This window comes from Echinops telfairi, unplaced genomic scaffold, assembly GCF_000313985.2.
Source record: "Echinops telfairi isolate 266 unplaced genomic scaffold, ASM31398v2 ScPeMD7_7;HRSCAF=31, whole genome shotgun sequence".
Taxonomy (NCBI): domain Eukaryota; kingdom Metazoa; phylum Chordata; class Mammalia; order Afrosoricida; family Tenrecidae; genus Echinops; species Echinops telfairi.
Window position 1 is genome coordinate 1,959,033 of NW_022103904.1, and position 13,329 is coordinate 1,972,361.

Here is a 13,329-nt window from a genome sequence, read left to right on the forward strand (position 1 = left end):
TTCCAACTCACAGGGACCTTTTAGGTCAGAATTGAACTGTTCCTGTGGGTTTCCTGGAGTTTAACTGTTTATGGAGTAGAAAGCCCCATCTTTTCCCGAGGAGTGGGAGGAATGGGTTGTGTGTTGGGCTGCTAACCACAAGGTCAGCAGTTTGAAACTACCAGCTGCTCCAGGAGAGGAAAGTGAGACTTTCTACTTCGATGAAGATTTAGTTTCCAAAACCCACGGGGGCAGTTTTACTCTGTCCTGTTGGGTCTCTGTGAGTCAGAATCGACTGGAAGGCAGTGAGTTGCTTTGAGGTGGGTGGCTTCTAATTGGACAGATGAGGTTGAGGGTAGAGGACCTGCTGGATTAAGGTCCTGAGAGTGGGAGGACCTCAGCCACAGGTCATTGCATTGAGTTTTCAGAGGAGGAAAATATGTGTAGAACACAGAAGATCACAAGTAAGAAACAGAACCTAGTAACTCAGGGCATCTCTGAAGCAAGAATGTGAATGAGAGGAGGGAGTTACACAGTTTGCTGTTACTATCCAAGGCTGCAGACGGGAGGAGGGAGCCTGTAAGGAAAGTCCCCATCCACTAGTTAGTCAACTAAATCTTGGTTACGTATTATCACACTAATATGTAACACATTTATTTCTTCCTTGTTAGTTTTTTTTTTTCTTTTATAAATCCAGCAGGTGGCACTAGCTGCTTTTGAGAAAACCATTTTAGAGCTTTCTGATATGAAAGCTGTGTTTACATATTGCCTTTTCTTTTAATATAGACATTTTCCTACTGTAGGCACTTGTAGCATAGGGTATAGCCTCTCTTATGGTAGTTAGTTCATTTGTACATAGTCTCTGACCGATTTCATGTTAGAGCTGGTCTCTTAACTAGTTTGTTGAGTCACTGCAAGTTTACTTTGTCTTGAAAACTGACTCATATGTTCCCAAACTTATTTGGCTTACCATTCCCTTTCAAGAAAAAAACCATGACTCCACGCACTGCTCTCGTGGCAGTTGAAAACGTTTGCGCCACAGCCCACAATCCAGGATAAAGTGTAGATCCTGCCTCTGCAGCCCCCTGGGTCATTCCAGGGCCCCTGTGGGCAGGATCACCCACTGTGGAAAACACTGCTCCAGCCCATTCTTAGTGTATCCACATTTAAACGTGCAGTAAGAAATAGCTTAGGACCTTATAACAGAACTGTCCTTTATAAAAAGATAAAGAAAATGAAGCCCTGTGTATGTGCGCATGCATGTACATGCCTATACATTTGTGCACACGTAGCTAAAACCCTCAATAGTTGATGAAATAAACACAGCATTTTTACTTATCCATTTCTGTACTAGGATTTTTTGCTGCATCGTCATTTTTTAAATGCAGTATAATGTAGAGTATTTTCTAACTATGACATTTGTTTGGAGATTTTTGTTGACTCGGTTATGGGGTATATGGCAAAAATCACTTATTAGGATTAGTTACAGCATGGTTTCAGAAACAGAAGATAGAAGCAGTAATTGAGAATAAAGGTACTCCGTTTCCTTTCCATTCCTGGCATTGGGACAGCTGGGGGGAAGGAGACTGTCGACCAAAGACTATCGACCGAACCCTTGTTTAAGCCAATGAACAGCAAAAGAAAAGAATTCTGGGTGTTTAGACAGGGGTGAGCGCCAATCTGCCGTGTGGTTCTGCACTGTCATTTAATTTTCCCTGGCTTCCGTTTTCTTGGCTATAAAAATGCGAAAGTTGTCCGTTTCTTATTCCTCTCGGGCTACAGTATAATAATAATACGCTGTTCTTACCCATTGAAAAGTTCCTCTTGTATTTATGATTTAAAGGGTGGACATAACACAGGAGGGTGCTGGCGAGTTATTTGTTCTAGAGTAGTTCTTCCTTTCTCTTGTGATTGAGTGGCTGTGAACAGTGTTGCCTAGAGAGGGGCCAGGCCTGCCTTAGGGGAAACAGAGGTGGGTGTGAAGGGAACTGGCTGGAGGAGAGGCCAGGGCATTTGAGGCTTTGATTAATTATGGAAACGTTTCTGCACAGGAAGTAACTTTTCTCCCTGACTGGAGATTGGACTCCTAGTGCAACGACCTGTTTGGGAAGGAAGGTCAGGAAGCAGCATAGGGCTAGTGTAAAGACGAGGAATTATTGACATGGCACATTTTGAATGGGGTGTGGCCAGCAAGAACTGAATAAATATTTCTAAGATTAATGCTGGTTATCAAACAATCAGAAGGGTTATCGCTGTGATTTAAAGGGGAGAAGCATAAATGCATCCAGAAATCTACCAGGCTGGCGTTTGGCCTGAAGCCAGTTTCTGTAGTTTTGTTCAGAAGGCCCAAGGCATCTGTGTACCTGCTGCCCTCGCTGAGTTGAGTAGTTGTGATAGGTTCTGCATGGCCCTAAACTGGATTAAAACTATTAAACTCTATTAAAACTCTGGCCCTTTACAGAAGAAGGCTCACCGAACCCTGATGTACACAATGGTTACATTTGACCTTGTTGTAAAGTGTGCTTTAACATGGAGCTGTGGGGCACAGTGCTTAAGCACTCAGTTCTTTCTAAATGCAAGTTCAAACTGGTGATCCCAGAAGGTGACAGCCTAGAAATCCCTACTGGACACTCGGTTGCGTGGGATCATTATAACTCAACAGGACTTCAAACTTGTTCTGTCACAACACTCCTTAAATGAATCCATTAGGGTTCTATTAGGACTGCAACTGAGAAATGCCTGAGGGGGGGAACCCAACTTCTGATTCATACTGCCTGCACTTCCAGGGGGGAAAAATCCAAATGTTCTCAGTTACCTCGTCCAGAGCTTAATCCTTCATTTACTCTGTTGCTATATCTGCCTCTGGATATAAATTGCACTCTTGCCTGGAAAAGTAACCAAGGCCTGACTGCAGGGAGGAGGGGCCTCCCAGTGTTCTGGGTGCCCCACTAGTGAGTATGGGATTCTGATGTTGATATCATAGTGATCTATCAAGGCCTATGCCAGTGGTTCTCAACCTTCCTAATGCCACGACCGCCTCATACAGTTCCTCACATTGTGGTGACCCCCCTCTCAACCATAAAATTATTCTCGTTGCAGCCTTCATAACTAATTTTGCTACTGTAACGAATTGGGTGACCCCTGTGAAAGAGTTGTTCGACCCCCAAAGGGATCGTGACTCACAGGTTGAGAACCGCTGGCCTACAACTCCCTGATCCAAATCCCACACCCACAGCTATCAAGTCGATTCTGACTCTTAGCTGCCCTGCAGGACAGGGTAGGACTGGCCCTGTGGGTTTCCGAGAGTGTAACTCCTTCCGGGAGCAGAAGGCCTCCTTGTTCTGTGGAGCGGCTGGGGGGACTCTTCTGATCTCATTTTGCCCTCATGAATAAAATGGCCAATCTCATTCAATAAGCTGTATCATTAACTTGTAAAATATACAAGATGTGATGTTTTCTTACAAGTTTACTCACATAATTTGACACTTAAAGAACTTCTCTGTTATGAAAGGGGAGGCTAGTTAGGAGCACGAGAGAAATATGAGGCCATCGGCTCCTATAAAGATTTACAAAAAACAATCCCACTGCCATCGCGTCCCTGCTAACTCTTAGCTGCTCCCCCGGGGGTTTCTAAGACGGCAACTGCGCAGAAACCTTATATGGTGGGGTTACTAAGAGTCAGAATTGACCCAGTGGCAGTGGGTTTGGGTGAGAAAAAGTTCATACCATGCTTCAAAAGAGTTTGAAATTAGTTAAATATCTTTTTGGGTTTTAATAACCAGAAGTCCCTAGAGACTTTATGCTTATAGATGGTGTTGAAAATCTAGGATTAAAAAACAGAAGTAGAAAATCTAGGATAATTTTTCATTACTATGGAAAAGACATGATAAAAGCCATGCAATTAGACGTTAAGCTATAAAACACGTCAGCTTTAGCACTTTGTTGTTATGACATCTTCACGTTTGTGAAGCCACTGTGTGATTATCGTTTCCAGACCATATTTGAAGATGTGAGTGGTTTTGGTGCCTGGCATCGGCGATGGTGCGTCCTTTCTGGAAACTGTATCTGCTATTGGACATATCCAGATGATGAGAAACGAAAGGTATTGTTGGTAGGGCTGCTTAACTTTCATGTCAATGATCCCTCCACCCCAGCTACATTTTCCTGAGCCTTATTTTTGTGTTATGTGACCAGTTGTGGGGAAGGGGGAGAGGCAAACCATGGAGATACTCCAAATTTGGGTTCCAGATAGTCTGATAACATGTCGCACTAAAACAAGTCATGTGAATATTTTGGTTTCCCAGTGTATTTAAAAGTGAACACTATAGTGCATTTTATTGACTGTGCAATGGCATCAAGAAAATATTTGAAATAATGTAAGACTCACCAAAAGAGGCGCACACAGTGATGGAAAATGGCTTTGATAGACCTGACATGGGCTACCACATGTCTTCAATATGTGAGCAATGCCGGGAAGCTCAATAAAGTGAGGAATGCTTGAATATTTGAATAAAATGTCATGGTTTATCTATTCTCGTAAGTATTCCCTGGTGGCCTAGTGGATTACGCATTGGCTGCTCGGTGAGAGGTCAGCAGTTCGCACCCACCAGCTCATCTGTGGGAGAAGTGTGAGGGAAGCTCTGTGCCTGGAAAGATTGAGAGCCCCAGTCCCCCCCAGGGGCAGTTCTGCTCTGCCCGATGGGATCGCCATGAGTCAGGATGGACTTGGTGGTGTTGAGTCGGTTGGGTTCTGATTCATTCCCTGGTGGAATAATGCTTAAGCACTCGGTTGCTCACCCAAAGTTGAGGGCTTGAACCCATTCAACCACTCCGTCGGAGAAGACCTGGCGACACACTCCTGTAAGGACAAAAGCCTAGGAAACCCTGTGAGGCAGTTTGAACTGCCCGGGGCTGGTTTTATGAGGCCCTGGAGTAGTCCATTCCTTACAATTACCGCATATACTCGTGTATAAGCCGGGCTTTTCAGCACATTTTTAATGCAGTTTTTGTGGTAAAATTAGTTGCTTTGGTTGATATTCACTCAGCTTATACAGTATTTGACCATTGTATAAATATCTTAAGGCTTGTCTTTGTCCTTATTTTCTCGTGGAATGTTCTGTAATGTCCTTATTTTCTCGTGGAATGTTCTGTAATGCTTATGCACTTGTCATTTTAAATTATAAATATGTAGTTCAGTTTTATACTGTATTAGACATTTGACTTATCTAAATCTGGGATAAAACAATAAAGGAATATATTAATAAATTCCATAGGAATACATTGACATTATTTCTGAAATTTGGTAATAGGATTTTGTATAGGTAATAGGAACAATTGTATCTTGTTTTTTAAAGAACTGAATGTTATTGCCTAAGTAAAATTAGTTTGATTAGAAATTTTAAATCCATAGTTTTTTAATCTTAATCTTTGCCATTTTAAATATTGCTTAATGTGTACTGACGTAAATAGTCTTCTTTTCCACTATTAATTTTTTTAATTTAAAGACTCCACTAGGAAGGATAAATTTGGCCAATTGTACCAGTCACCAGATAGAACCAGCCAGCAGAGAATTTTGTGCGAGACGCAACACATTTGAGTTAATTACCGTCCGACCACAAAGAGAAGATGACCGAGAGACCCTCGTCAGCCAGTGCAGAGACACGCTCTGTGTCACCAAGTACGTACGGAGCTGCCGTCTGCTGATGTTTCACAGCACAGTCAGTGATTGCTCACCATGCTGAGAGGTGTCAGCAACTCCCCATGTCTCTGAAGAGGGGACAGTGTTAGTGAGAAAACAAACAGAAGAATATCTATTATAAATAAGTTACTGAAGTTTAAGAAAAACAACAATATCCAGATTTTTTATTAGCTAATCATGTTTTTCAGTATCCTCAGGGGATAGGCATTTTTAAGGCAGTGAGGTAATGACTATAGGTTCCATTGATGATTTATGTGTAGTTGAGAAGAAAAACATTATTCAAGGAGCGGTTGAGGGTGGGTTATGCATTGCGCTGCTAACCACAAGGCCAGTAATGCAAACCTACCAGCTGCTCTCTGGGAGGGGGAAGAGGCTTTCTGCTCCCAGTAAGATGTGCAGCCTGGAGACTCACAGGGGCCATTCTGCTCTCTACGGGAGGCTCAGTGGGAGTTGTTTTTAATTTCTTGAATCTCTCTTCCATTGTTCCAACCACCACCAGCCAGTTGAGGGATCTACAAAAACAATCCATTCTATTCTCCAAATTTCTACTTAGAGATGAAAACTAGATAAGAGAATAAATTCATGGGAATATCACTTCTCTTGTTACACTGAGCTTAAGTATACGAGTATCCGTGATGCAAATGCTTATTGTTAAGAGTATAAAATTAGTTCTGTGTGTCCAGATGAGAAACATGAAGACCAAATCCAGTATACACCATTGTGATTAAGGACAGAGGTTTAAACTTGTTAGTCTTTATTAATTAGGCTGTTTCTGGATATTCTATCCAGGGAGGTGGGTAAAATGGCTTCATCAGTTTTTTTCTGATATGGAACTAAGACACACTTTACTAAAATAGAAAACGTTGCCCAGATACTGCCAATTAGTTATAAAATACGTAGGTTGCATCCAGGGACTCATTCTTTGGAAATTTTTTATGTCTATCTAGACTGTACTTCCAGATTAAATAATTTTAATTCATTCACTTATTTTCTTCTGGGGCCCTTGATGTTGTCGGTGGCTTTAGGACAGTGTAGGAGTGGCAGCATAGAACTAGAGTGAATGTGTTTCTTGTCTGCGCTGCCCCTGGGGACAAGCTGCTGTCCTGGTTGAGTCTCAGCTGTATGTACTAGGTGGCTTAAACTCATTTTGCTTCTTTGACCATGAGAGCACAAACATTCCTCAGGTCGACATTCTCTTTAGCTTATCTATTTCTCCACGGGATATTTTTGACTTATATCTTTATCTATATTGAATGTAGTTCACTTTTATTTCTACCATCCAACTTTGCTATCTTCAACAAACAATATTTCTCTTCTGATCAATACTGCCTACTTCAAAATATTAGGCTATCCATTTGAACTAGACATGGCTCATCTCATGGGGAGACAATGCTTTAGAGTGGGCTTTGCAGTCAACAGACTAATAGGCTTAAATCCAAGCTTGTTGACAAATTGGTAAACTTTTCTAGCCCTCTTAATTCTCCATGTCAAAATGAAAAATACATTCCACAGAGTAATACTAAAGATTAATGAGCTATTAAACACTTAGCACAGTGTCTAGCATAGGGGATAAGCTCAACAAATGCTCCCTATTGTTATTGTGGGTGTTGTATTCTCTTTACCTCCCTGTTTATGTATCGAGTCATAGGAGATGATAAACTCATCTGCCTATTCATGCTTATAGTTTTTCTAGTGGTACCAATGAAAAGAAATTTTAAGTGCAAAATGATACAATATGGACACCTTTTAACAGCTCGTGTTCTCTAGAAGAGTTGTCTGGTCTGCTTCCTTCTCTCCCACCCCACCCCACCTGCCAAATCCACAAGTTATCCAACTTTTAGCTAAATACACATACAAAGAAGCAATTATTTCTGACATCGAGAGGGCTGAAGGAGGTGGGAAGAAAAAAAAAGGGGGGGAAGCAATTTTTAAAAAATGGTATTATCCATAAAGTGGGGTGACACCCATGTACCTGTGATTCCAGCTCCTGGGGACCCTGAGTCTGAAGGATATTTTTAGTTCCCATCTTCGGCCCTGTGGTGGTCTTGCTAGACCCACACCACCAAATGGTGTCACACCTAGGCTAGGTTCCATGTCCAAAATAGACACCATCTTCCATGTGGAAACTCCATCGCTTACCAAATGCAATAAGTCTACGTTATGATTCCGCTGACCAAACAGTGGGGATAACGTTACCTAATTGTACTTGGTGAGCACCTTGCTAGGCAGCTCTTAAACTACAGTATCCATTAAAACATGGAACTAGTTTGTTGGGTGTAATCTTTTGTTTTTTCACCTAGTAGAACATGGAATGGAGGAAAGGATCCTAACTTGTTTTCCCCTCCTTGTAGGAACTGGCTGTCCGCAGACACTAAAGAAGAGCGGGATCTATGGATGCAGAAACTCAATCAAGTGCTTACTGATATTCGCCTCTGGCAGCCCGATGCTTGCTACAAACCGATTGGAAAGCCATAGATTGTGGGCCATGTCCTTCTGCCATACCTTGCAGAAATATATCTTACAAAAACACACTTCAGAGCATCAGCTTTGCTGATTGCACTCTATGCTTTAAATACGGAAGGGTCTGTGCAAAGATTCACTACATGTTATGCAGTATTTATGTCTCTTCCATGTAAACCTTCAACTTTTTCTCTCATATGTAAATGATTGGAAGTGAATTCATGATAGTTGATTTTTCTAAATCTTTATTGAAAAGCTTTACTTTCCTAGAAATTAGCTTGTACATGACGCACACACACACACACACACACACACACACACACACTCCCAAAAAAAGAAAAAAGAAAAAAAACAAGTAATCTTGAGGGAAGTTTTTTTGGTAGGTCCTCAAGGGGAATGATCTTCCAGGGGTTGGAGACAAACTTCAGACTTCTGTGATCTTTTTAGCCTCTGTAGTCTTCTACCCTCCCTCCCTCCAAATGCTATGATCATTGATTGATCATGTTATGTCTTGTTACTAGGGTACAGAACCCAATTTCTAAGGGATTTTTAATGGAGTTAAGAACTTTTTCAAATATCAAACATGTATTAGTTTAAAGCTTGAAGTTGCCCTCAAAACAAAGAGGCATAGGGGATATTATATGAGGTTTGGGGTTACATATTTTATAGAGAAGAGTTAATAATCACATGGTTTACAGTTACTATGTATACAGCATGATACACATTTTTATAGAATTCAGGCTTTAAAAAATAACTTTATGCTATGTAGCTGACAGACTCCTCAGATATACTCGGCAGATTGGATCTTTCTGCTTGTGTAACAAAAATGTAAATCTTTGTATGTTAAAAAAGTAAATGTCTACCAAGCTGCTATGAACTACTAATACTTTGCTTGCCAAAGTGCTTGTGTTTTGTTTTTCATGTTCATGCCCATTTGACATCATTTGAAAAGCAATTAAGTCATACTACCTTTAAAAACTTACTACCTTTCTCTTTATACAAAATATCATTAAGCATGGTCTCAACTTTTGAATACACTTTTCATTTCTTTTGTGACTTGTTAACATTATTGATGACCTCATTTATAAACACTAAATACTGTCAGCTATCACTTTTTTATCTATTCAAATGTGTCTTTATATGTGTTATAAAAATATATTTTACCACCTTTTACCCAAATACCCAAATAAATATTGTAAATGGCGTAAGGAATCAATTATTTAAGAAACTACCTAAGTGTGCAGCGCTGGCAGGCTCTGTATGCGTAGTGCAAGGGTATCTTGGGGGTGTACTTCTGCCGCCTCTCTTTGATGTTTTCTTGGCTAGCTCATTGTATGCTCTGGGGTCACTACTGAACAAGTAGGCAGGTAAAATATCCGATTGTAGGCATTGCAGCAGAGTATGATCACTGGGGTGGGGGGTGGGGGTTTTGAGGAGATTCCAAAGTTTTTAGCTGGAGACTGAGTGGAAAGTGACATCAACCAAAACGGAATGGGTTTGAGAGGACAGGGGTCGTTGTGGTTTCCTAACTAGTGTAAGTTATGTTTAGACTATGTTTCAGCCTACTGAGTGTGCAGCAGTGTTATGAACAAGTTTGAAATATTGTGAGAATAATTGAAATGTGACACAAAGGCTTGAAGTTTTAGGAAAAATGGCACCGATAGGTTTGAACAACATAGGATTGCCACAGCTCCTCGATTTCTAAAAAATGCAGTATCTGTGAAGTGTAATAAAGAAGCCCAATGAAAAAAGGGTGTCTGTATAGTCCTTGGGTGACACAAATGCTCAGCTGCTAAAGGAAATGTTGCAGGTTCAAGTCCACCCAGTGGTGCCTCAGGAATAGCGCTACACTTCTGAAAAATCATCCCCCGCATAACTGGTAGTTGCCATGGACCAGAGTCAGTGCGATGGGACTGGTTGGTTTATGTGTTGAGAGATGTGTTTATTTTTGAAGATGCATTACATACCATGGTATAAAGTGTACACAGTGCAAAGAAGTACACAAAACAAGTCTTCCCTTGACCCCCAGTTACCTGTTTCCTACCCAAGAGGCAGCCACTTTTTATCAGTTCTGATAGATTCTGTGCATAGGCAGACTCAGGCATATTTATATTATTTTGTTCCGACAAGATTATTCCATGCAGAAAAAAATGTAAAAAAAGGAGTGACTGATGATTGTCATCCCGGAAAGAGAAGTGACATCAATGTCCAGCGAGATCAAGAAGGTGCTGCTCACAGGATCATCAGGCGCATTAAAGAGAACGTGAACTGAAAGTTGGGGAGGCCAACCCAGATGACAGAACCAGTCAGGCTACAGCAAAAGCCATGGAGAAAAAGAAATGTCAGATTCAGGGGGGAAAAAAGTTCCTGCCTGATAAAATGTAGACAAAAGACAAAGCATAACCAGAGACTGAGAGAAAGCAGTCACGTTCTATTTAGTGATCAAATTATTCATTATGCCAGAGATAGGAAGCTGTTCCTGGCCATCGTGATGTGGAACATGCAGTGTACCAGGCATGATTCTTGGTATGTTACTTGGATTATCTCATTGAATCTTTTATTTTTTTAAATAAATCACTTTATTGGGGGCTCTTACAGCTCTTATAAGAATCCATACATCAATTGTATCAAGCACATTTATACATATGTTGCCATATCATATTCAAAGCATTTTTTTTCTACTTGAGCCCTTGGTATCAGCTCTTCTTTTTTCCCACCCTTGTGAACCTTTAATAACTTAAAGTATTATTTTTATATCTTACCATCCACTGTCTCCCCTCACCCATGTTTCGGTTGTTGATCTCCCATCCCAGGGGTGGTGGGGTGGTGGTGATTATATGTCAATCATTGCAATTGATTCCCCCTTTCTCCCTTTTTCTCCACCCACCTTCCCTCTACCCTCCTAGTATTGCTACTTCCATTATTGTACCTGAGGGGTTTATCTGTCCTGGATTCCATGTGTTAAGAGCTCTTATCTGTACCAGTGTACATGCTCCACTCCAGCTGGATTTGTAAGGTAAAACTGGGGTCATGGGGTGAGGAAGCATTATAGAACTAGAGGAATATTGTGTGTTTCATTGGTGCTATACTGCACCCTGGTTGACTCGTGCCTTCCTTGCGACCCTTCTGTGAGGGGATGTCCAATTGTTTACAAATGGGCTTTGGGGCTCCACTCCGATCCTCCTTGTTTGCATCAATATGATTTATTTAGGATCTCCTGATGCCTGATAACTGATCCTGTTGACACCTTGTGAACACACAGGTTGGTGTGCTTCTTCATGGTGGACTTTGTTGCTTCCCTGCTAGGTGGCCGCTTGTTTAACTTCAAGCCTTTAAGACCCCAGATGCTACATCTTGTAATAGCCAGGCACCATCAGCTTTCTTCACCACATTTGCTTATGCACCCATTTTGTCTTCAGCAATTGTGTGGGACAGGTGAGCATCACAGAAAGCCAGGTTATTAGAATAAGGAGTTCTTGTGCTGAGTGGAGGCCCAATGTCCATCTGCTACCTTAATACTTAACATATAAATATATGTACATAGGCCTATATACGTATCATTATATATTAATGTGTTTACACATGCCTATATTTATACCTCTGTAAGTGTCTTTTTGCCTCCAAATTCTTTCCTCTATTTCCTTTTCCTTTCCTCCTGTCCCACTATCATGTTTGACTTTAATTCAGCACTCAGTAATTTCTCTTGGCTACATTGCACTTGCTCAAACCCCATCAAGCATTCTATGCCCTCCTGGCCCATCGATTTTAGATCTCTTGTGCCCTTGTCCCTGAGTCTGTTGGCTCCCCCATCCCTTTCCCCCACCTCCTCCTCTCCCATGTCTCCTGGAACTATCGGTCCCATTGTTTTTCCTCGGGATTGTTTATCTTGCCTATCTTATATAGGTAGACATAGAAGAAGAAAAAAGCCTATAAATAGTTCCACGCCTATCTGCATCTCTTAATCTTCACACAACCTTAAGGACTAGACAATGGATGTGGACATGGAAACCAGCAACTTTCTGAAGGCACACACTTAGCAAGGGGCAGATCGGATTAGAATCCAGAACTGCAAGATCCACATACTTTACAATGAGGTTTCTAAAAATAAGGACAAGAAAACAACCTAAAAAATGTGTGGTTGCTTGCGGGGCGTGTGGCGAGGGTGGGGGGGTGGTTAACATTAACAGGAAACTCATGTAAACATCTAATTTGTAAAAATAACTAGTAATGGGGTGGAGGGAGGCCGCTCCTCTCTCTGGGTCAGCTGGGCCGCCAGCCAAGGGGGAGGCCGAGGTGGGTGGCGGCGGCGGCGGCATGGAAGACAAGGGGCCCGGAGAAGTGGCCACCAGCCGAGGGAGGAGACGGTGGTGTGGAGTCCCGAGGTGGAGGTGTGAACAGGCACTTCCACACGATCTGCATGCGAGGCAAGTTGAGCCAGAATGTTGGGCCGCAGGACTCGTCCAAGGTCATTTGGGACCATCTGAGCACCATGTATGACATGCAAGCGCTGGCAAGGTCATTGTCGATGTGTTTGTGTCTCCAGGAAGCCTGGGGAAAGCAACGGACAAGCCCAGCAAAGAAAAGGAGAACTCCGGCTTAGGGTCCAAAAAAGGAGCAACAGGAAGCACAGCCGGGTCACCGACAAGGGTCTGACTGCAAACAGTAACCCCGAGAGACCCTGGGTCTGCAGCAGCAGAGAGGCGGCTGGTGGTGGGCGGGCCAGGCGTTCACTTGGCAGGGTCCACGCATGCCAGCCAGTGCTGGGTCGTGTCCTTGGCCAGTCGGGCAAGTGGACAGCTTGTCTCGGATCTGAGAGCTGAGCGGACTCTCCCACCAGACTTTTCTTCCTTTCACACCCACTGCTGCGGTGCCACCCCAGAGGGCCCAGCGGAGGCACCCTGGGCACCTGGAGAACTGGTGTGGCTGGCAAGCAGTAACAATGACCAGCTCGGTCTCCAGGCTGCCTCCTCGGGAAATGACCGTCGGAGGTGGCGGCCGTGGCCAGTGTCTCCCTCACACCGGAGAACTTTGCCTCCTGTCACTTGTACTGTAGCCTTGTATGTAATCCGGTTGGTGTTTCCACTATTTTCTTTTGTTTTTCTTTCCACTACTTAATTCTTAAGAAGACTATTTTACTATTGTTTTTACAGGGAAAAACAACAAAACTAGAAGTTAAATCTATGTTGTATTTT

At 42.4% G+C, this 13,329-nt stretch overlaps 1 protein-coding gene and 1 pseudogene across 6 annotated transcripts in view; both read left to right on the forward strand.

Moving 5' to 3' along the window:
- ANLN (anillin actin binding protein) overlaps window positions 1-8,438 on the forward strand; it is a 66,934-nt gene extending 58,496 nt beyond the window's left edge. For all 6 annotated transcript variants that reach the window (XM_045286400.1, XM_045286402.1, XM_045286401.1 and 3 more), the window contains 3 exons: window positions 3,974-4,081; window positions 5,484-5,656; window positions 8,029-8,438. In XM_045286400.1, the coding sequence (XP_045142335.1) occupies window positions 3,974-4,081; window positions 5,484-5,656; window positions 8,029-8,152 (405 nt within the window). In that variant the 3' untranslated portion in view covers window positions 8,153-8,438. The remainder of the gene's footprint in view (window positions 1-3,973; window positions 4,082-5,483; window positions 5,657-8,028) is intronic.
- A 3,926-nt stretch (window positions 8,439-12,364) lies between these two features.
- LOC115868132 lies at window positions 12,365-12,957 on the forward strand (annotated as a pseudogene).
- Window positions 12,958-13,329: the final 372 nt, after the last annotated feature.